We start from the raw sequence: 23,102 nt of genomic DNA, 5'->3' as shown, positions 1-23,102 counted from the left end.
GAGCATAGCACATACCAGAAGAAGCCAAGGGCAGTGGAGGGAGTATGTACATGGGGAGGAGGGGCTGGAGCCTGGGACGGCAGCCCTGCCAGAAGGGAGCGGCTCTGGGGCACTGAAGCACTAGGCCTGTGGGGGAGAGGGGCAGGGACTGTCCCCTCCACCTCAGAACTCCCTCCCTGGGTCAGTCGGGTCCCCTGGGAGCGTGATGTGGGGGGGCCCCCTGAGGGAGAGGGGAGAACAGAGGTTCCCGTTGGGTCCTAGTAGAGGAGAAGAGCGGGGGCCGCGACAGAGGGGGTGGCCTTCAGTCATCCGTGATACCCTTGGCTCTCAGCTCCTCCTGCACCCGGGTCAGGTAGGTGGGGTCCGGGTACCCAAACCTAGAAGCAAGGAGAAAGGAGAGTCAGATGAGCCGTGGGGGGGGGGGGGGAAGGGGAGGCTGACTCGGGAGTTCCCACATTCCCGATGGCCAGCCCCCACCCCATCTTCCCAGCATGTTATGGAAACCCCAGATAACTTAGCCCAGTTCTGCTTATTTTTGTCGATTAATCGGGGTCCATTGGGCTGAATATAGGAGAAACCGGGATGGAGAAAGGGCAGAATAGTTTGCAGGGGGTCCTCTCCTTAATAAAAATTAAGTGGGAGGCTTCTCGGGAGGGGAGGCTGTCTGGGAGGGGGGAAGGGACTGAGGGCGGGGGAATGAAGGAGGGTCGCACAGCTGGGGTCCCCCTGTGCAGCTGGTCTTGTGGTGGATGTCGTTCCAGGTGATGACATTCGGTCTCCCTGTGGTCATGGACGTGCCAATGGTGAAGGTGAGACGCTGGTCAAATGCCTTCCGGAACAGGGTCAGCACCTTGTTGCCCTCGGGGCAGTCTGGGAGGTAGGCCACACGGGTGGTGCCAGGGTACCGAACTCCTGGGTTGGGGTGTTCAGCCTGGGAAGGAGAAGAGCAGGGTGGGCAGTGAGCCTGGGAGGACCAGCAGGGTCATCCTGGCCCGTTTTCTGTCTGTGCATCCAATAGCTCACGCTGACAGGATGGTGATAGCCCTCCAAGGAAAGAGATGCCAGGGCCTGGGCCCAGGAGCCTCTTCCTGGACAAAATCCTTATTACTAAGAGATTCTTTTTGCCCTGCCCATCTCAGGGAACAACAAATGCAGTCTTCTGGATGGCGGCAGGTATGCAGCAGAAGTGGGAAGATGGAGAATCATTTCTCTTTCAGCCTTTTCCTCTCCACTTAAAGACATTTCCAGAACTTCTTCCACTGTCTAACCTGCTCTACTTCTCGATCCCTTTTCCTTGGAGCTTCTTCACCACTCTACGGACAGGACTGGAGATGGGAAGGGGGTTTTGCAGGGGGTGTGGGAGTGTGGACCACACCTGATGATGCTCAGGGCCTACTCCTAGCTCTGCTCCGTCTCTGGACTCAGGGCTCACTCAGGGGACCATATGCGATGTCTGGGATCATACTAGGATGCGTGCAAGGCAAGCATCTTACCTCCTGTACTATCTCTCCCTTCCCGGCAATTACTCTGTGCCAAGCAAGAAAACACCTGAAGGCCCTTGCCCACTCCTGTTTTCCCCTTCCACAGTCAGCCAGACCTGGCTCTCCCCTAAATCTGGGAACAGAGCAACTCTCAGTCAGGTAAGGAGGGGCTGGCTCATTCCAGCTATGCCTGCCCCCCCGGACCCCCCCCCCACCAGAGAGCAGCTGAGCGCTGAAGAACCAGTCTTCAGTTCCTTTCTCTTGCGCCTGATTTCCTTGTGTCTTGAGATTTGGAGGAGAGAAAAATGAGGTCTCCAGGGGAACTCCTAGGTCCAGGGCGCTTGGAAAGGAAGGGGTCCCAGGAGACTGCAAGCCTGTCTCCCCTCTACCGAGCCAGTGGTCCTGGCCCAGCGGGTCAGCGAGGGAGCTTGGGGGGAAACACTAGGGTAAGGATGGGTTCTTACCCCCTGGACGCCAGGCGGGAAGACATACTGGATGACAATGGTGCCATACTTCTCATAGCTGGGCAGTAGGAGGGTGGCGTCCTTAGAGACCAGCATCCGCCCGTTCTGGGGCTGATTCCCCACCAGCTGCCCGTAGAAGCGGCCACACATGGGGCAGGCCTTCTTCACCTGCAGGGCCCGGGTGATGCAACCTTCGCAGAATGAGTGCCGGCACTTCTCCAGGGTCTTGGCGTTCTGGATCTCCCCCAGACAGATGGGGCAGGTGCGCTCGGGCTCTTCGGGGGGCTCCTCCCGAAGGCGCGGAGGCAGGGGAGGGGGCAGAGGAGGTGGAGGAGGGGGCAGCCCCCGGGCTCCAGGGGGCAGGAGGGGAGCTGCTCGCAGAGGGGGTGGGCCGGGGCGGTGCAGCTCAGGGTGCTCGCCCCCACCCCCCAGAGCCAGGCAGCCCATCAGCTCCCCCTGCCTCTGAGCTTTCTTCAGCTCTTTCTCCGCCTCTTTCAGCAGCCCCTTGAGAGCTTTGCGGGCCAGATAGAGCCCGTTGGGAGCTGCCGGAGGGGGCCCCTGGGGGGAGAGCTGGAGCACATAGATGTCCGAAGTCTCGCCATCTATGAGGATGGACACGTGGTGCTCCTCCCGAAGCCGGGCCAGCCGCGCTGGGGTCTCCTTGCTCAGGAAGTCCCACACAGGCTTGGAGACTGTCACTTTGTTCTTGCAGGTGCCTCCACAGGCTGCCATTCTGGACAGGACGAACGACACTGCCCCCAGGGTGAAAGGGACTCAGGGTGCGGGGTCCCCATTTTGACAAACACCAGCGCCTCCAACTTCCAGTTCCTTCCCGCCCTCTCTCTCCCTGCCCCTCTGCGTCCACCGCCGCATCTCCCACGCTCGCTGGCAGCTGCTCTGCCCTCTCAAACCCAGCACTCACAGAAGCGCAAGAACGTTTCTCTCACTTTATTGTTAGCATCTCAGGCAAGCATCGATGTCACGTGGGTGGCTCGCCTTCCACCGCCCCCCACTCCCCCAGGAACAGAGAAACAACCCGCCCCTCCCTGCTTCTGGCTGAAAGGGGGCTCTTTAACGGGGAGGGGGCTTTTGGACCCTCCTGTTTGCTCACTTTGATCCTGAAGAGCTTAGAATTGGCATGCAGGCTCTCTCTGTCCCAGCTCCCTACTTGTATGTGGTGTGACCTGGAGGAGGGAAAAGAGAGGGAGGGGGAATGAGAAACCAGAGCGTCGAAACCTGGATGGAAATGACCAGAACCTGGAATACTTGGGACACGGGGAGAGAAAGCCATTTCTTTGTTTCTTTTGGTAGGGAAAGTACGCAGTGAAGGGTACGGGGTGAGGGGGGCAATATCGGGCTCTGTGCTGGAGGAGGGGTCACTCCAGGTGGCGTGCAGGGGACCATGTGGTGTCCGGGATCAAACCTGCATCTCCCACACGCAAAGCATCCGCTCAGCTGCTGAGCTCTGCCCGAGGAACCCAATTTCAGGTGAAAGTCGAGGTTCTCCTTGGGAAGCAGATACCTGGCAAGCCCATGGACGGTGACAGAAGCAGAAGTCTCTCTACTTGCCCACGCAGCTGGCCAGAACTGCTGGGAGAGGAGGGAAAGGCTCATGAGGTTACCATTCCCCCACCCAGCCCAGGAGACAACCTCTCATTTCCTCTCCTCTCCTGCAGCATTCTATCGCCAGAAGACTCCATCCTAAAAGTTGCTGAAGAAGGAACTTCCACACGCCAACTTTTTCCTTTCCTTCCCCAACTCTGCCTCCAGAGAAAGCCCTGGGGCGGAGAGAAAGGAGAAAGGGCAGCTCGCCTCGCAGGTTTCTCTGCACCTCCCTCGGAGCCCCGAGACAAGAAGTGTCCTGCTCCCAGAGCCCCACATAATTCAGCCCCTACCCCGAGGGAGCCTGGAGGGTGAGCCCTCCACCCTCCCCGCATCCCTCGGCTGAAGCCTGTCTGGGATGCCCAGAAAGTGGCAGCATCGCCTGCAATGAGCGATTTCTCACTGTCACCTTTAAGCCCAGCACTGGGCAAGGCCCACCCGGCAAGCTTCAGGGAGGGGAGGGAGGGTCTTGGGCAGGGGCTGGGCGGGAGAAGCTTCGGGATCTCAGGGCCGGCTCGGTTCCACAGCCCGCTCCAAACCACCTCCAAAGGCGACTCCATCAGGAAGAGGGGCCATTAGTGTGACCTCAATTCTGCGATGTGAAGGGGAGCAGCTCCCCTTCCGGCCTGCAGTGACGGCCCCGGGATGCCGGAAGCACCTCGGGCGACCCAGAAAGTGCGGCTGGAGCCCGAGAGCCTCATCTCGGCCGGTGGCACCCCCCGCCCACCCACCCCACCCCCGACGCGCGCGCGCGCGCGCGCGCGCGCACACACACACACACACACACACACACACACACACACACACACACACACACATCCGCGGGCTCCCAGGCCCCAAGGCGGCGTCCTCAGCGCCCAGTCCGGCTGGCACGGCGGCGGGAGGCGGGGCCACGGTGTGGACCGGGGCTCGGATGCCTCCGGGGCAGCCCGGCCGGCCAGTCCCTCCCTGGAGGCGGCCCAGCGCGGGGTGTGCGCGCCCGTGCGTGTGTGTGTCTGCGTGTGTGTGTGTGTGCGTGCGTGCGCGTGTGTGCGTGTGTGGCGGGGGAGCAGGGTCCCCGGGGCTTCGAGCCAGACAGCCGCCCCTCCCCCCACGACCTCCAGCCAGGCTCGACCCGGAACCAACTCCCCCTGGCTCCCTGCGGCCGGAGCCCCCGGAGTCCCGGCGCGGGGTGGGAGCGCGCGGCGGCCGATCGCCGGCCCCGGGACCCCCCGCCCCCCCAGAGGAGGCCCCGGCTGCAGGGTGACGGGGAGACGCCCGGCCGGGCGCGGGAGGGGCCCCGGCGCCGCGCGCGGGGAGACGGAGGCGAGGAGGGGGCGCTCGGGGGAGCGCGGGGCGCGCGGGGGGCGCGAGCGGGGTCTGGGGGCGCGCGCGGTGGGTGTGGGGGGCGCCGGGCTCACCTACCTCTGCTCAGCGCCGCCATTGCCGGTCACATGACTGAGGCTGTTGCTGGGATGACGGTCGGGGCCTTAGCAACAAGGGCGGGGGGAGACCCCGGGGTGGGGGCGCCGGGCAGGGGTGCGGGCAGCGCGGCAGGTGGGCCGGCGGCGCCCCTCCCCCGGCCCGCGGACCATCCCCGGCTCCTCTGACCCCGCGGGTGCGCGAGCCCCTGCGCCGCCGCCCCCGAAGCGAAAATGGAGGCCGGTCCCCGTCCGGGGAGGGATGGGTGGCGGCGTGCCAGGAGGGTGGGAGGTGAGATCCCCGCGCGCCTCCCCGCGCGCCCCCCCGGCCCCTTCCCGGGGGAGCCGTCGCCCGCGGCCCAGCCCGCGCGTGGAGCCAGCTTCTGCGAGCCGGTGGCCGGGCTCGGGTGGGCGCGGCGCGTCCCTGGAGGGGGACGGGGACGGGGGCGCAGTTCTCCCCGGTCCCTGGGCCACGGCGGGGCCTTTGAGGAACGCCGCGGGGAGGGAAGAGCCGTAGTAAAAGAAGAGCGCTCGTTCTGGAACCGAGAACCCGCAGGCTGAGCTAGTCAGTTTCCCTCCCTCCCCTTCCTAGATTACCTTCCGTGACCCCTGGCTCTCACTCCCACTTGGGCATCCTAACGGCCCCTCCTCTCTCGACGGGCAGGGATACACAGGCCCCGCGCCTTCTTAGAAGAAAACAAACCCTTGGGAGAGGGGGCGTCAGGCCTATCAAGAGTTAAAAACGCTCGGAGGAAGGGGAGAAAAAGCAGCCGTGCTCGGTCCTGCTTCCCACATCAGCCCAATCTCCGCCCCCGTCCAGCTCTCTTCCCCCGGCCTCGGCGAGCCAGGTTTTTGCGGCAGCCTCCGGCCTCTCCCCAGAGCTGGGCTGCCTCCCCGCCACCCTCTTCCTCACTTTCCCAGGACCCCGCGGCACTCTTCTGCCCTCCAGACTGAGGACTTCTTTCCCAGGAAGCCTGGGGGAACACCAAATTCCTTCTCCTTTAGATCATGCGCGGAGAGGCTCACTCACCTTTCCAGAGATGGGAGGTCAAGCCCAGAATTAAGGGGAAGAGGAAGTCACTTTTCCACTCTCCCAGGCAACCCACTTGCTGGGTTCCCACAAAGTTACAGACGGTTCCCTCTCCCCGCCCAGCCCTGAGAAACTCTCTATCGGGTTCAAAGCTATCTGGAACCCGGGTCCTTAGTTAGAACCCAGCACCCGAGAGCTCAGAATTCATCCGCACCCTGACCGCTGGGGCAAGGAGAAGCATTTCTGTGAAGGAATTTGGATTCAATAATTTATTTTTCAGATAGTGATAGAACCCCAACCATGGGGGTAAGGAGAAGCATTTCTGTGAAGGAATGTGGATTCAATAATTTATTTATGTAGTGACAGCAATGGGAGTAAATACACAACATCCTTTTTTTATTAAAAATAAAAATGATGAAAACAGAAGCAACAAATGCTGAAGACCATACCGCTCATGATACATCAGCCACATGGTCAGAAAAACCCATTTCTAAAGAACAGTTGCTGGTGTCGTGGAGTTTTATTGCATTCAACAGGGGAAAAGGTATGGTTGGAATGAACAAGATCCATGAAGCCCCTGACAGGAAGATAATATATGGGGCTCAAACCTTACATAGAGACTCTTCTGCTTCAAAACATTTGGAGTAGAAGACAGAGGAAGAGGGACAATCTCCTTTCTGACCCAAGCCTTCTTGTGAGACAGATCAGTCCGGCCAGATACTGGGCAAGAACCCTTGTGTCACCATTGAGCATTTGCTGGTACCACTCTTCATGTTACAAACGAACGAACAGAAAATCATGGAGCAGCCTCACAGGGATGGAAGGCAGCAAAGAGGATGGCTGCCTCAGCCCCAGAGGCATTGGCGGGCAGGGAGAAGGTGACCTGCCATCCCAGCCTCCTCTGCTTCGGGAGAACAGCATGCGAAAACCAACTCAGCTCTGCTGAGGGGGGCAGGAGGATTGAGTTATGGCTCCGACTCCTCTCTGGGGATGGAGAGTGAAGATGACAAAGAAGGCCATCTGTCCCCTGAGAACAGTAGCAGTCTAAGGCGGGACAGAAGAGAACAGAGTAACAAAATACAACTGGGGAAAGGGTTAGAAGAGCGAAGGGGAAGGAAGTATGCTCAGCGCACACCTCCAGGGAGGAGAGGAGGTTCCCACACTGGAGACCTCCGTTCTCTTGAAATGACCAGGGCAGAACCGGGCAGAGCTATTCCCTTCTGCTGGGACTGAAACGTGAGGGAGGGCTAGACAGAGAGGAAATCTAACATGGGGCCCATTGTTCTCTGCGTCCAGAAGCCCCCACAGACCCACGGAGGGTGCCAGCTGTCCTGGACATGGTGTGGGGGGCTAGTGATGAGCAGCAGCAAGCACCCTCGCCCAGGCCAGGGCTCTCTGGCCATCTCTGGGCTCCTGCACCTTGAAGTGGAGGGGAGGGCGCAGAAGCGGGGGGGGGGGGGGGGGGGGAGGGGGGGGCGGAATGGAAACGGCTAGGACCTTCTCCAAACAGCTGCCTAATCTCACGCGTCTCTCAAGCTTCCTCTCCCCGAGGTGCCAGTCTGCTGACCACTCTGCCCCCGCCGCCCTGTGTATGAGACCGACCATAGCCCGTCACGTGTGTGCCTGCATCCCTGTCTGTAGTGTTCGGAAAGTCCTCCAGCCCAGGGAATACTGGCAGGAAGCACGCCACGCTGGATTCTAAGACGCTCTCGGCGAAACTCAGAAACTCCTCGTGCTGCCCACAGCAAAGTGCATGCCAAGTAGCTGCTGCAGGCAGGCTCAGTCATCAGCCAGGGGCCAACAACCCCCTGCCCCCAGCTCCTCTTCGAAACCAGAGGATGTTTTACAAAGGTCAAGGCACTTGGGAGAGAGGCAGCACGAACACTAATATAGCAAGCAAAATTGTCGGGGCTGGGGTGGGGGGTACTAACGGGACAGGCGGGAGAAAGGACAATGCGCTTCTGAGGTCCAGGAGGAGCCAAGGGTTATGGGAGATGGAAGTGGCGTGCAGCCTTTAGAGCAAAGGAGGAAGAAAAGTGATAGTGGCCAGAGCATGTACGGTCCCTCAAACCTCTCAGAACCCCACCACCTCAGACTTAAAGCAGCAGTCACCGCGGGGTCAGGCAGTCTCTTAGGCAAAGATGTTGGTAATGAAATCTAGGAATCGCTTCGCGTACTGCTCAGGATGGACCGTAGAGATCTCCGCCCCGGCCTGCGAGGGAGTTTGGGACACTGTTAGGGTTCCGCCACAGGCCCCCCCGCCCCCCACTCCCTAACCTCATTCTACTCTAGGGCCTTCCCACACTCCTTCCTTTTGCCACCCTTCTGCTCTGGTATAAGAAGCTTTTTGGGGGGGTCACATCCGGAGTTGCTCAAGGGACCAAATGGAATGCCGGGGACCGAACCCTGGTTGGCCACATGCAAGACAAACTCCCTCTCCTCCGCACTAACACTCCAGCCCCTGAGAGGCTCTTGTCCGCAGCCTCTGAAGCATCGTGATGGGAAGGACTGGCCCGGGAACTCTCACCCCATGCTTGACAGTTTTAGCTGCATGAGCTGCTTTCTTCTTGGCATCATACTGGGTCAGGATGTCAATGAGGCCCATGAAATACACCTCCTTCTGGGGGGCCCCTGGGGGAGAGAGAGGAAAGGGGGGATGAGGGAGAGAAGAGGGTGGGAGGGAGAGGAGAGAGAGACAGACAGACAGAGAGAACACACACATAATGAAGAGCAGGACTAGTCCAAATTTCTTCTCCCCAGGAACCATGTGTCTGTTCACTTTCCCAATGAGCCCCACCCGCACCCCACCCGAGCCCTATTCTAGAAAGTTAGCCAGCTTCTTCACCCACCACCCTGGTTTCTGTTCTCCAAAGACAATCCCCCCCCCCCCCCCCAATTACACTGCCAAGGTCTGTCTCACCCTCGGCACTCCGGATGGCGTAGACATCAATGAAGGCTTCGAACTCGCCAGGGCCCAGGGGCCGATGGGAATGGATGTAGCCTCCAATACCCTCGGGGGAGGTGCCGTAGGAGCCCACCAGGGCGGGAGGCCCAGCCAGGCCAGAGTCTCCGTCCCCCTCCGGCTCCTCCTCTCGTGGGGGCCCCTCCTCCTCTGGCTCGGAGCCCCGGATGATGTCGTGAATGCCCAGCAGAAGGCTGTAGTCCATGATCTTCAGCTGCACTAGGAACTGAGACCCCACTGACAAGTCAGACTCTCCTGAATGCCTCTCCCCACCCCAGATGCCAAACTCCTAGCTCCACCCCTGACTGCGGGGGCCCCTTAAGACATGTGAGACTTGCGGGCTGAGAGAATATCCCCGCCCTCTACTGCCTAAACGGCTGGGTTTCTGAGGTTTATTCCCCACCTGTCTCCATGGGTAACCTCCAGGGGGTTTCCAGCCCCGTGCCCAATTCCCCACTAGGCAAAGAATCCAAAGAATAAAGAGAAGATCGCTCAGGGAGAGACAACTGTCCTGCAGGCAGCAAGAGGAAGGAGCAGCGCATTTTCTGCGGGCACCCCTCATCACCTCCACGTCTCTCTTCAGCTTCTCCAGAAAGACTTTCTTCTCCTCTTCACCAATATAAACTTTCTGGTTCTTGTTAAGAAAGTCCATATCCTTCAGTGTGGGCAGCTCCTTCACCTGAGAAAGGGAATCGATGTTTGCGGGAACAGATTCTGTCTCCCGAAAAGAGCTTGCTTCTACAAGCCCAAGAACAAGAGAGCGTCTCGTGCTCATCAGACTGTGATACTGCTCCAAAGTCTGATCTCGCCTCCAGCCGCTTCCCCAGACTCACTGCAGCTAAACCACAAATTGGTTTTATGGTTTTTAGGCAAGACCCCCCAGGGTGACTTTTCTTCTTCACAAATAGCTATATGAGTGCAAGAGACCAGGAATGAGAGGTAATGGGGAAGCCCTTTGCTTCCCTAGTTTGACAGCGCCACAGCCCCCTCCCCAACCTGCAAGCCATCCCCACCGAGAATGCAGGCCAGCAAGCCGCTGTCCCCACTGCTCCCTCTGGCTGTCCATGTCATCAGTTCAAGTCTCCTAACTCTGTCGGCGGTTTAGATCAGAATAAGGAACTGCTGAGCTCGACCTCTTTACCCCAGGACGCCCCTTCCACACATCCTCCCCACCCTGCACCTGTCACTGGAAATTAATATTTACCTTTTCCTTATCGCTGGCTTCCCGAGAAACTAGGGACCCCTACAAAGAGACCCAAAGAGCAAGTTAATGCAAGTGATTAAATGCCCAGCTCCTACGCTGGAGAGATAGTACAGGGGTCCAGGCTTCACCCATTTGATCCCAGACCATATACGGTTCCCAAGAACTGCCAGGACAGAGCCCTTAGTACAGAGCCAGGAGGAGCCCCTGGGCACAACTGGCTATGGCCCCCAAGCCCCAAAAGACAAAAAAGGCCAGCTCCTCAAACAAACCATTCGGGTTGGGAGACAGGATCGGGTTTGGGTACATGCCAGGAAATCTAGGTTCCATCCTTGGCACCCATGGGCCCCGAAGCATCACTGGGTATTGCCCTGGAGGTCCCTGAGCACTGTCACAGTAGCCCTGGCGGTCCCCAGCCCTGCAGGCTCAGAACAGCACTGCATCCGGAGGCCTAACTCTGAAGCCCCTCTTTAGTCTGATAAGCATCATCAGGAATGCCTCCGTGCTCCCTGAGCACTGCCCCCAACAAAAGAGAATAAATAAAATGAACCAGGCAGGAGCTGGTGGGATGGCGTAAGGGACCCCAGCGCATAGTTTACATGCAGAAAGCCTGTAACTCAACGGGCTCTCCAAACAGTCAGGAGCTAGCCCCGAGCACTGACCTTGGAGGAACCCCGAAGCACCACCAGATGTGATGCCAAGCGACAATGATTCACTCAGTGCCTCAAAGCCAGGAAGTCCTGGCAGCATCCTCCTACCCCCATCTCTACCCCCCGCCCCCAACAAAAGATGTCAGAACTGAATCACGCCGTGCACCGCCACTCGTGGGCCTTCCAGAGTCCCCTCCCTCCCGACCCTGAGCACGCCTCTCCTTACCTTCAGGTCGTACTTTCTGTGCACAGGAAGGCGGTGGCTAAACATGTTGCGCATCACGAGCATGTAGCTATCTTCGTTGTCCACACTAACTCGGTACATGCCCAGGAACTGGGGCAGCAGCGTGCTGCCGTGGCACTTCACGATATACTGGGGCGGAAGGGAAAAAGGTGGGGAGGCCAAGCATCCAACCCCGGGCCACCACAGGCGGGATGCAGACACCACCAGTCCGGAGGGGGCACGACACCTTCAGAGAGGTGACCCAGACTCGTGGTCACCGCGGCTTTTTCCAAAGCGGCCCTGCTCGCCTGCAGATGCGGCGGCTCTAGCTCCTCAGCTTCACTTCATTCGGGTACTGTCTCTTTATCTTAAAATGATTTACCTCCTTTCTCAATCTCTGATATGGGAATGTGAGTGTCACTGATGCTTACTTTAGACCCTTCTGTGCAAGCTGTCACAGAAACATGATTGGAAATGACATTCAGCAGGGCAGGAGAGATAGTATGACAAGTAAGACACTTGCCTGGTATGCGGCCAAGCCAGGTTCAATCCCTGGCATCCCCTATGGTCCCCTGGGCACCACCAGGAATGATTCCTGAGTGCAGAGCCAGGAGTAACCCCTGAACACTGCAAGGTGTGGCCCCAAAACCAAACCAACAGAAGTACCCCGAAGAAACTACATTCACCTATGAAGTTATTTTCTGGCAGTGCATCGTCTCTTCATGCATTAGATTCCCCATGTATGCTCGATGGTATATGACACAGGTTCTTAAATTATCCAGCCTTTCAGGGCCCATCTCTCTCGGTATTGCTGCCGACTTTTTATATTTCTCAGAAAATAGTATTTCTTAGACATATTATTCAGCAACTGATCCATGTCCTGTCTACCATTCATATGTCAAACAAATGAAATCAGATTTATACCCTCTTTCCTCCTCTGAAATCTCACTCCACCTCCCTCTCCCCAATACGTGCTGTCAAATCCCATGGGTCACTGTCATATTCCAGCTGGGTGGCACTTGATGCTACTTATGTTTCTGCTAAGGACTCACCACTAGTGGGACAGAGATAGTACAGTGGGCAAGACGCTTGCCTGGTGGCTGACCCAGGTTCAGTTCCTACCACCATATCGTCTTCTGAGCCCTGCTAGTAGTAAACCCTGAGCACTGCTGGGTATGGCCCCCAAAACAAAACAAAACTTGGGGGCTGGAACGATAGCACAGCGGGTAGGGCGTGTGCCTTGCACGCAGCTGACCCGGGTTCGATTCCCAGCATCCCATATGGTCCCCCGAGCACCGCCAGGGGTGATTCCTGAGTGCAGAGCCAGGAGTAACCCCTGTGCATTGCCGGGTATGACCAAAAAGCAAAAACAAAACAAAACAAAACTCTCTTCACTTGGGGCTGGGGTGGCACAAGCTTTAAAGCATAGGCCTAGCATGCATAAGCCCCTGAATTTAATCGCTGACATTGCATGTGCCCCTACTACTGCTGGGGGTGACACTGGTGGCCCGAGCTTACTAGGCCAAGGCACTCAAATGTCAAGGCCAAGAACCACTGGACTGACCTCAGGCCCCTAACTCATCACCAGTGGCGTTAGCCCCTAGGCCCCTACAAAAATCAGTTCTCCAGGCTGGATTACATGCTTTACATGCAGAGATCCAGGTTCCATCCCCAGCACCACATGGTCCCCTAGCACCACCGGGTGTGGCCCAGTGGGGTTGGGGGGAGGGCAGAAACACACACACACACACACACACACAAACACAGCAACACTCTTTACCCTGAGTTCCTGTTACACCATTCGTCTGCGATTATCCTGTCCTCAAATCCTATATGGAATGAAGTAGGTCAAGCATAATTAAAAGCGTCTATCTATTCTTGATCTCCTTTATGATAAGCTTCTTCTCCCTCCTTGCTTCTTAGCTTCTGACCTTAACTTTCTGTTCATTTCACTCCACATACTTCCCTTTGATAATCTAAATGCATGGCTTTACCTACCCTTGGTGCGCCTCTAACTCTCAAGCCTAGACTTCTGCTCTGATTCTCTTTCCTAAACGCCAAACCCCAACCGTTAGGAACCAGGAACCCTCAATTCAACCATTTCCCTCCAAAAACTTGTTTTTTTCTTGCTCCCCAACTGTTACTGAATTAATCCAAAACAGGAAAATGGCGGCTGGAGAGATAGCACAGCAGATAGGGCGTTTGCTTTGCACGCGGCCGAACCGGGTTCGATTCCCAGCATCCCATATGGTCCCCTGAGCACCACCAGGAGTAACTCCTGAGTGCAGAGCCAGGAGTAACCCCTGTGCATCGCCGGGTGTAACCCAAAAAGCAAAAAAACAAAACAAACAAACAAAAAAAAACCAGGAATATGGAAACATCTTTGCCTCAATTCCCTCAATTCTCCTCAGGGGTTTTTCCTTTCCATTCCCACTGCCATCATTTCCCCAGGGCCCTGTCTTTTCTCACTTAGACTATTAAAATCACCTCCACAGAATGAGGCCATGGCTCAGTGTTCAGGGGTACATTCCCTGCATGCACAGGGAGCCGACTCTGATCCCCAGCACTGCATGGCACCCCTGAACACCACCGGGTTGCTCTGGCGGTTCCCAGCACCACAAAGTCCAAGCATTGCACATCAGCCTGCTTGATGACCAAGTATCACCAGTAGGGGCCCCTGGGCTCTGTGAACACTGCTTGGGAGATACCAAAAGTCAGGAAATAAAATAATTAATCTTTATTACCAGTTTTCCTCTTCTAATCCATTCTCTAAAATGCTGCCACACAGGGTCAGAGAAATAGTTCTGAGGTTAAGGCAGTGGTGGCCTTGTAAGGTAAGTGGTGGCCTTGTAAGCCACCAACCCTGATTCAATACCCTGCACCACATTATGATCCCCCAAGTGCTTCTGTAAGTGACCCTTGAGCACAAAGTCAGGAGTAGCCGTGGAAAATCACTGGGTAAGGCCCCAAATCCCTTTCCAACCAAAATAACTGGTAAAAGAGTGCAGCCACAGGGACATATCTAAATGACCTATATATCATTTCCCAGCACCCCACCTTCAGAATAAAGGTCCAAGTTCTGTGATTCATAAATCATCTGGTTCCTGTTTCCCCATAATACCATATTGTAGTCACAATGATTTTCTGAAAACTCCTCACCATCAAGCTCTCTCATGGCTCTGCCTTCACAAGCACTATTTTCCTTTGCTTAGAATGTTCTGTTGGACCTCATTCAACAGTTAACCCTGACTCATCTTTTAAGATCCTACTCCTACAGGGCTTGAGAGATAGTACAACGGGTAGGGCGTTTGCCTTGCATGCCGCTGACCCATGTTCGATCCCTGGGATCCCATACGGTTTCCAAAAGCCTGGCTAGGAGTGATACTTAAGGGAAGAGTCAGGAGTAAGCCCTGAGTACCGCTGGGTGTAACCCTGCCTCCTCCCACCAAATAATCTATTCCTATGACACTCCTCTCCTAACAAGTCTCATTAGGCTCCAAAGTGCATCACTTTTGCTTGATGAGCTCATGTGCTCTTCCTCTCCCACGCCCCCACCCCCCCGCCCCACAAGAGCATTCTGTGCCATGGACGCACTTCACTGAGTGCTAATACTTACTTCCTGGTTTCTATCATGAGAACAAGAGGTTCCTAAGAGACTGGGACTGTTTCAGACTGTTCCATTCACTTCTATAGTTTCTTTTTCTGCTTCCCAACTGTTGCTGAATGAACACCCAACTGTCTTTCTATACTTTCATTATTTCTACACTTTCAAAAATCTCATACTTCTATACTTCTTTCTATACATATATAGAGGGCCTACTAATATTTACTGACCAAAACAGAGACCTTTTGGAACCTTTATTTTTTTTCCTTTTTGCCTTTTTTGGGTCACACCCAGCGATGCACAGGGGTTACTCCTGGCTCTGCACTCAGGAGCTACTCCTGGCAGTGCTCAGGGGACCATATGGGATGCTGGGAATCGAACTTAGATCGGCTATGTGCAAGGCAAATACCCTACCCGCTGTGCTTTCTCTCCAGGTCCAGGTACTTTTACTTCTTGCCCATTGATTTTATTGAGATTTTTCGTCAGTAGAAAGACATTCAAGTGATGTTTTTATGTCTATTTGTTTATCCTGGGGTGGAAGAGTTTGAGGTCACATCTGGTGGTACTCAGGTAATAATTATTATTAATTTTTAAAGTTAATTTCTCAGGGACTACTCCCAGCTTGGTGCCTAGGGCCTGCTAACTAGTTGAGACTAGGAGAACTAGGCCTCCTGCACACTGAGCAGGCATACTAACCCTTTGAGTTATCTCCCTGCCCTCTTAGACAATGTATTTACTGTCAAAATATTTCAGGAACTGCAATCTCCAAGTAAATTTGAGAAGATAGAACAGCTTCCCTAATCCCACAGAGGCTGGATACAGGCATGGTTCACCCCTCCAATCCATCCTGACAGTGCACTATCCTGATTTTCCCCAAACTGCCTTCACTCCTGTCATTAAGATAGAACTAATACTTAGTCTACATTTTTCATTTTACACTTTGCTATAAGTGTGCTCTATATCTTTTTTTTTTTTTTTTTGCTTTTTTGGGTCACACCTGGCGATGCACAGGGGTTACTCCTGGCTCTGCACTCAGGAGTTACTCCTGGCCGTGCTCAGGGGACCATCTGGGATGTTGGGAATCGAACCCGGGTCAGCCGCATGCAAGGCAAACGCCCTATCTGCTGTGCTATCTCTCCAGCTCCATGCTCTATATCTTTTAACCCAGAGTAGTGAGAAAGAACATACCTAAATTCTTCTATTTAGTCACCTACTGTAGGTATGTTAGAGGTCCTTTTTCTGCCTTTTTTGTCGGGGGTGGGGGGCACACTTGCAGTCATCACTGGCTACTCCTGCATGGTGCTGAGCAAACCCAGGCCTACCACAAGGAAAGCATATGCATTCTAGACCTTTGAGCCAGCTCCCTAGCCCATAGAAGCCCTTTGGGCCATCTCCCTAGACCTGTAGAGCAATTTTTAAAAAATTTTCCAGTTTCAGGGCCAGGAATGGGGCTCAGTGGAGGAATCTTGAGACCAGTCACTTTTTAAAAATTATTTTCTTGGGGCCGGTGCTATAGCACAGCAGGTGGGGCATTTGCCTTGCACGCCCAACCCGGGTTCAATCCCCGGCCTCCCATATGGTCCCCCAAGCCCTTCAGGAGTGATCCATGAATGCAAAGCCAGGAGGAAGCCTGGAACAATGCCAGGTGTGGCCCCCAAACAATAAAAAATCAAAATAAAAAAACCAAGAGATGATGGAACAGGGGTTAAGGCACATGATTTGCATGTACAGACAACCCTGGCTTCATTTCCCGGCACCACAAGGAACCCCAGCACTACTGGGTAGAGCCCTGAAGGCCCCAAAGAACCACCATATGTGGCCCTGGAGCTCCCTCAGCACTGCTGGGATGCCCCCAGGTAATTCCCAGCACTGCAGGGTCCAAATAGCATAGCATTCAGGACCCTAGCACTGGCTCAAATAGCATAGCATTCAGGACCCTAGCACTGGCTCACCAGACAGGTTAAGAACCGCAGGAAGGTGGGGCTGGAGCGATAGTACAGCGGGTAGCTGTTTGCCTTGCACATAGCCGACCCAGGTTCGATTCCCAGCATCCCATATGGTCCCCCAAGCACGGCTAGGAGTAATTCCTGAGTGCAGAGCCAGGAGTAATCCCTGTGCATCGCCAGGTGTGAACCAAAAAGCAAAAAACAAACAAAATCACAGAAGGAAAGGATGGTTGTCTTGGGACTGGAGAAATAGTATGGGAAGGGTGTTTGCTTTACATATGGCCAATCTGGGTTCAATTCCCAGCACCCCATATGGTCCCCTGAGCACTTTCAGGACTGATCCCTGAGTGCAGAGGCAGGAGTAAGTCCTTGATGTGGCCCAACCCCCCTCCCCCAAACAAATAAACAATAAAGAACCTCAGGGAGGGGTCCTAAGACTTCTGGGAAATGTTCAGGAAGCCAAGAAAAAATTAAGAGAAAGAATCAAATTGGGGCTGGAATGATAGCACAGTGAGCAGGGTGTTTGCTTTGCATGCAGCTGACCCAGTTTCGATTCCCAGCATCCCATATGGTCCCTTGAGCACTGCTAGGAGTGATTCCTGAGTGCAAAGCCAGGAGTGTGAGCATCGCCGGGTGTGACCCAAGAGAAAAAAAAAAGAAAAAGAATCAAATCAAATCAGAGCCAGAGAGCTTAGTGGGCTAGAAGCATGCTGTGCATGTTGAGCACAGAATGGGGTGTAGCCTCCAGAGCCACGTATTCCCCCCAAAACCAGAAGAAAACAAAAACATCATCCCTAAGTGCTTAAGGAACAAAATGCACTACTGGAAGGAAAAAGGAAAGGACGAGACTGAAGAGAAGACCGACCTGGTGGTAGTTGGAGAGGTTGCTGTGCATATCGGCAATGTCCTCACTTGAAACTTCCTTGATGACGAGCGTTCGATCATAGGAGATAAGGAAGCGACCATCACTGCCTTCACTTTCATTTGGAGGGCTTCGGGTAAGGGACACCTGGGGATAGAGAACAGGGCAAAGGTTCTTTCCCTCATCGTTTAATGTGAAAATGTTGTAAGATAGTGGCTAACTGGCCATGGCTGCAAGGGAACAGAGCCCTGATTTAAAAGGCCACATAAAGGGTTTGAATATAATTCCCAAATACAAACTGGATGATAAAGAGAGCAAAAATTCTTGTTTCTGAGATTTTCCTCTCAAAGTTAGGGTTTAAATTTTCATCCGTTTTGAAGTTTTTAAATTTTTTTTGACAGGGGCCCCAAACCCGACGATGCTCAGGGTTTGCTCCTGGCTGTACACTCAGGAATCACTGCTGGTGGTGCTTGAGATGCCGAAAATCGAACCCAGGTTGGCTGCGTGAAGGGCGAACACTCTATCCACTGTACTCTCAGGCCCCTCATCATTTTTTGAAGATGTCTGAGACCACAAGATAAGGAATTATATTTGCTAAGGCTTTCAGCTTTCATTTCTCCAATCATAAATTCCCAGTTGCTGAGAGAAAAGTCTGCCCTCAATAATTATTGGGCTCTCACCAAGTAATCCTGGTCATCAATGCCAAATCGATCACGGAGGTTCCTGAAGACCTGAGGACAGTACTCCTTGAACTTAAAATGACTGGGCAGATTTTCCCTAAAAGAGGGTTTTCGTGGTAAGAAAACAAAGCAACAATATTACATTTGTATAGGGCCGAAAAGTTTATGAAACACCCTCACAGACATTACTTTATTTGATTATCATCAAACCCTGTGATAACCTTGAAGGTGTATTATTTCCATTTTGTAGTGGGGAGAGACTGTAATTAAAGATGGCTGAATGATCTGCTCTAGCTGTATGGCTGGCAAATACCTTAAACAGAATCAAGATCTTCTGTCCGCCAAATCAGCATTTCCCAAAACTCAAGCCAAGTGGAGACATCCTAAAATCAGCAACAGCTGCCCTGTTCTGATGGCATTTTCCCTCAACAGGAGGGCTTTGGGAATCCAGGTACTCCTTTCTTGGTGCCGCTATCAAAAATGTATGGAAGTAGCATCTAAACATATTTACTCAAGGAACTCAAGTAACTGAAGGCTGAAGGAGAGAAAAATTAGTGAATATCCTATAAAGCTACAGGGAAAGGAAGTTTAGACCACACAATTTAGAAGTTGCTTTCTAAGTTTAAAACTCAAGTGAATTGGCAGGGGTTGGGGTGTGGGGCGTTGGGTGACACCCGTTGATGCATAAGGGCTTTCTCCTGGCTCTCAGGAATCATTCCTGGTGGGTCTCAGGGGCCAAATGTGGTGCCGGGAATTGAACCCGTGTTGGCCCAATTGTCCTACCCACTATATCATCTCTCCATCCCTCACTGAATCTTTTAATTCTTAAAATGGCATGTTACTGTTTTCTTGGGTAGGCTGACAGGATAAGGGCAGAAAGTCCCACCTGTGGAAAAGGTGATTGTTGACCTTGATCTTAGAGCTGGCTTTAAAATCATCCGGCAGCAGCATCACTGGGGGCGGCACCTGGCTTAGCTCATTGATCTGAAAAACCAAAAGGAGAAAAGGGAGGCAAGTGAGCAGGGTTAGAGAACGCTACTCATACACTGTCTGGGCAAGAGTCAGGAGAAGCACCTCAAAGCTCATTCCTTCCCCGACAGTGGCTCTGTATGCGCCTGACAGAGGTGCGAGAATGTGGCCAGCCGCTCCTGCTACCCAAAAGGACTGCAGCAAGCTGCCCTCACACACAGTCCCCCACACTCACGCCCCCACGGAACTAAATGCTCACAACAGTCATTTTATATTAGGCAAACCCTGTAAGCAGCCCAGGACTATTTTTAAAGCTGTGAGAAATTCTAGAGAAAGAAGAAAAAAAAAAAAACCTTCAGTCTCAGTCAACCCTAGCCTCTCAAGACAAACAGTTCCATGCTCCATTAAAAACAAAACAAAAAAGGCATTTTTCAAGTACACAAGAGAGTGAACCAGACTCTGAGGGGGGTCAAGAAATGACAGTATCCTGCAAGAGGCGGCTCCTTACAAACAGGAAGGTCCTTTCAGACCACCTTGAGGAGGTTCTTTCTCTGCAGCAGGCCGCCCTGCTTGCCTAGGTTGAGGTTAAAAAAAGAGAAAGAAGGAAAAAGAAAAAGAGCAGCTGGTTTCAGAGGGTATGCAGGCAGGCAGAGGATATGAGTTCATCAGGGGCTCATTAGGCCTCTATTCACAGCACAAAATATGCAAACATCACATGCTCTCCTAGTCGAACCCCCACAACTGCAGTCTGCTATCTGCCGTTGAGAGAAGAGTTACAGTATGAAGAAATTCCAAGGAGATTCGATTTCTGCCCAGTGCTGTCCCAGAAGCTTTCTCCTACCTATATTAGCATACTGATCATGGGCCTCTGATCTCTGCTTCCTATACACTATTACCCACACCTAGTCTGAGCTCAAGGGAGAGGACAACTTCTAGTCACCTGCACCCCTTGCGTGCCTGGCTAGCACAATGTTCGGCACACAGTGGACCCGAAGCACTTATAAACTAAATAAATGCATCCCCTGCTCATCCTTGCGTGATCATTCAACAGAGGTTATGAAGTACAGTCTAAACTAAATTCCCTATACCGCGGTGAAACCCAGCTTCTCTTATTCTCAGCAAAGGAGGACAGAACACATTCCTTCAGGAAGGGGGGGGAAGTCACTTGTGATTCCCAGCTAAAATTCAGCTATGGTTCTTCATGCCCCCCTCCTCGTCACCTGCTGTCAAGCAGGCTGAGTCATCAGTAGGGCATATGCTCAAGGAATTTCTTCATTCTAAACACTAGAAGTGTGTGTTGGCTGTAGAGTGGGTGTTGAGGCTAATATATATATAACGTATGTGTGTGTGTGTGTGTGTGTGTGAATATACACATACCTAGGAAGCTGAGGCAGGTATTATGTGGAATTCTACCAAAGAAAACCCCTCTTGTTAAGCTTCTGGAACCTGGAGATAGATGAGTCACCTAAAAGGTGCATTTGAGAAGCAGCCCTGCTTCCATCAGCCTTGCCCATCCCAAGTGCCGGAGACTGATGATAGGGAGCTGGGAGAAGTCCACCCAGTCACAGACCTCAAGGAGTGAACCGGCATCCCCACATCATGACACTCTAAGCCACAAATTAACGCCATGAATAAAACGGTTCTTTCTTATTCTCTGTAACTCTGCCTTAAGAATTCAAGGGGTTTGCTTTATTCTGGCACATTCAAGGTCACTGCATCCCTTCCACTCCAGATCTGCGGGAAGGGGACAGCTTCCTTCAAGAGACCCCGGGAAAGATTAACTGGCCTCTCTGGCCTCTTCCTGATCCCCACGTCACCCTCTAATTCCCTGCTTCTAAAGTTCATTACCTTTGAGTCTCCAGGACCCAAACTCCTCACCTACTTACATCATCACTTCAGTCAAGGGGGTGCAGTTAAAACCAATGGCATATAGACATAATTCCCGAGTGAGTGTGGGGTTTGGGGGAGTAGCTTCTTTGAAATGCTGTTCCTCTGGAAAGAAAAGGGACAAGCAGGATTAAAAGGTCCAGGAAGCCCGCAGCTTCCCTAAAGCCAAGGATTCAAAGTCAAGGGCTGCAGCTGGAAAGCAAAGCGGAAAGAGAACTGAACAGGTCCCCCCCCCACCCCGCAACACACACACACACACACACACACACACACACACACACACGCCGATCTTCCAGCTCCCTTCCGTGCTCTCCGACACACACACTCTCACCCCAGACACACACCAACAACCCTGAAGGGCCACTCCCCCTAACGTCCTTCCAACCGGAGCCCGGTACTGGCCGGTCCCGTAGCCTGGGGCTGGGGCTGGAGCGGGCAGGAAGGCGGCAGGGAACTGGATCTCGGGCGGGGAAGGAGGAACCGGAGGGGGAGAGGAAAGGGCAGGACGGTGACCCAAACCTTATCGTCTAAACAGACTGTCTCCAGCGAGAGGAGACTCGGGGGAAACACCTGAGCCAGGTGCGCAGGGACGCGGGCAGGCGGGGCAAAGGTGGTGGCGCAAGAGATGCCGAGACGGGAGCCGAGGAACCAGGGCCAGCGGGAGGGCGCGGGGCTCAGAGGGTCGGGGGCGCGGGGCTCAGAGGGTCAGGGGCGCGGGTGCCGGGTCAGAGCGGGTCTCACCGAGTGGGATACGCCCCACAGGAACACGCCCACCAGCGGGTCGGCCGCCCGGAACACCTTCACCTTCTGCTGCACGAAATGCTTCTTCTTGGTTTTGGAGGCGAAGCCGAAGCCCGGGCCGGGGGCCGAAGTCGCCGCCGGGACAGCGGCCGGCGGGACCGAAGAGGACGCCATCGCCTCCCGCGTACCCGACCGAGGGGAAGCCGGAGCCGGCCGCGATCCGGGCTCCCGACCCCGGAAGCGGTGCTCACCTGCGCGCCGTCACGTGACCGGAGCCGGGCTGGCGCGCGCGGGGGCGGGGCGAGGCTGGCTCCGCCCCCGGCGCCCGGGCCGTGGGTGGGCCCGGCGGGCGCCCGGGGCGGCGGGGAGCGGACCCTTGGGCTGCGGCCCCCGCATCCCATCCCCGCGCCCTGACGGTCGGCGCGAGGGTCGGGCCGCGGCCGGGCCGGGCGTGGCTCCGTCGCAGGCCGGGAACTGCTTTGCCGCAAAGTCGCGGCCTTCTGGTTTGACCCGGTTTCTTCGTGTCATCAGCCTCGGAGACTTAACCCGAAACCTCCCGCCTTTGCTTAGCACCGACTGGAGTGGGGCGCATCCGGGGGCGGGGCAGGGGGCTTCAGAATTCTTTCTTGGGACCCCAGGCACCTTGTGAGTCGAATCATTGACTCATTCTATGAGTATTTATTGAACCTCCACTCGATTCTCGTCCTTTGAATGGGGCAGGGGTTGGAGTTCTGTCCTACTGGGGTTCGGAGTCCAATGACACTAGTTGGCCAAAGGGGAGAGCGGCAATCTCTAGGAGAGATAAGGCTCTGTCGAACTCTATGGGAGGCGTGCCATGAACACAAAGGACGGGCAGCTGGTCAAGGAAAACTTAAAAGAGGATAAAGATTGAATTTCCTGTGGAACACTTAGAGTTAAGTGCAAGAGATTGGAAGAGCCGGGAGGAAGGTGCTCATCTTGCACACTGGCAGACACTTCTTTGATCCCCAGAACTGCATCTGGTTCCGACAGCACCACCGGGTGTGGTCCCCAAACAAAAACGAAAAAAAAAAGAGCAAGGGGTTAGGGGCCCCGAAAAATAGTACAGCAGGCAAGGTATTTGCCTTGCCTCTGGCAGACCCAGCTTGGATTCGGCACCATCTCAACACCACCAGGAGGGATCCCTGAGTGCAGAGCCATAAGCCCTGAGCACAGCTGGGTGTAGCCCACCAATTTTTTTTTTCTTTTTGGGTCACACCCGGCGATGCTCAGATGTTACTCCTGGCTCTGCACTCAGGAATTATTCCTGGACGTGCTCCGGCGACCATAGGGGATGCTGGGAATTAAAGCCGCGTGCAAGGCAAATGCCCTACCCGCTGTGCCATCGCTCCAGCCCCCTTAAATTTTTTTAAAGCTAAGAA

The 23,102-nt window shown here is 54.5% G+C and overlaps 2 protein-coding genes across 3 annotated transcripts; both read right to left on the bottom strand.

The window, feature by feature from the left end:
- Positions 1-224: 224 nt before the first annotated feature.
- On the bottom strand, positions 225-5,080 carry DTX3 (deltex E3 ubiquitin ligase 3). 2 transcript variants are annotated; one of them, XM_056117514.1, is made up of 6 exons: positions 4,952-5,080; positions 3,468-3,532; positions 3,057-3,129; positions 1,946-2,697; positions 714-931; positions 225-377 (listed from the first exon to the last, which is right to left on the bottom strand). In XM_056117514.1, coding segments are annotated over exons 3-6 (1,047 nt in total). In that variant the 5' UTR covers positions 3,058-3,129; positions 3,468-3,532; positions 4,952-5,080; the 3' UTR covers positions 225-301. The 2 variants fall into 2 exon arrangements, with proteins under 2 accessions (XP_055973489.1, XP_055973488.1); XM_056117513.1 differs by having other exon boundaries at positions 1,946-2,678.
- A 2,773-nt stretch (positions 5,081-7,853) lies between these two features.
- PIP4K2C (phosphatidylinositol-5-phosphate 4-kinase type 2 gamma) lies at positions 7,854-21,976 on the bottom strand. The gene is made up of 10 exons (XM_056117506.1): positions 21,703-21,976; positions 18,992-19,089; positions 18,106-18,202; positions 17,429-17,572; positions 11,017-11,163; positions 10,144-10,182; positions 9,505-9,618; positions 8,898-9,165; positions 8,505-8,608; positions 7,854-8,189 (listed from the first exon to the last, which is right to left on the bottom strand). The coding sequence occupies exons 1-10, from the start codon at positions 21,874-21,876 to the stop codon at positions 8,109-8,111; spliced, it is 1,266 nt and encodes a 421-aa protein (XP_055973481.1). The 5' UTR covers positions 21,877-21,976; the 3' UTR covers positions 7,854-8,108.
- Between the last annotated feature and the right edge of the window lie 1,126 nt (positions 21,977-23,102).

The sequence above is a fragment of the Sorex fumeus genome, unplaced genomic scaffold (assembly GCF_029834395.1).
Source record: "Sorex fumeus unplaced genomic scaffold, SorFum_2.1 ptg000035l, whole genome shotgun sequence".
In the NCBI taxonomy this organism is placed as follows: domain Eukaryota; kingdom Metazoa; phylum Chordata; class Mammalia; order Eulipotyphla; family Soricidae; genus Sorex; species Sorex fumeus.
The sequence above is the reverse complement of the archived record's forward strand: the minus strand, read 5'-3'. Positions and strand labels throughout refer to the sequence as shown.

Bases quoted from the DNA above. Each gene is read 5' to 3' on its own strand.
- DTX3 (XM_056117513.1), bottom strand. From the start codon at position 3,085: ATGCCAATTCTAAGCTCTTCAGGATCAAA. The intron at 932-1,945 runs GTAAGAACCCAT...TCTCCTTCCCAG, and splicing joins TCCCGCCTGGCGTCCAGGGG to GCTGAACACCCCAACCCAGG. The intron at 378-713 runs GTGCGACCCTCC...CCTTGCTTCTAG, and splicing joins TGCACAGGGGGACCCCAGCT to GTTTGGGTACCCGGACCCCA.
- PIP4K2C (XM_056117506.1), bottom strand. From the start codon at position 21,876: ATGGCGTCCTCTTCGGTCCCGCCGGCCGCTGTCCCGGCGGCGACTTCG. The intron at 11,164-17,428 runs GTCGGTCTTCTC...CTTCCGCCCCAG, and splicing joins ACCTCTCCAACTACCACCAG to TATATCGTGAAGTGCCACGG. The intron at 9,166-9,504 runs GTGATGAGGGGT...GTGGGGTCTCAG, and splicing joins AGCTGAAGAGAGACGTGGAG to TTCCTAGTGCAGCTGAAGAT.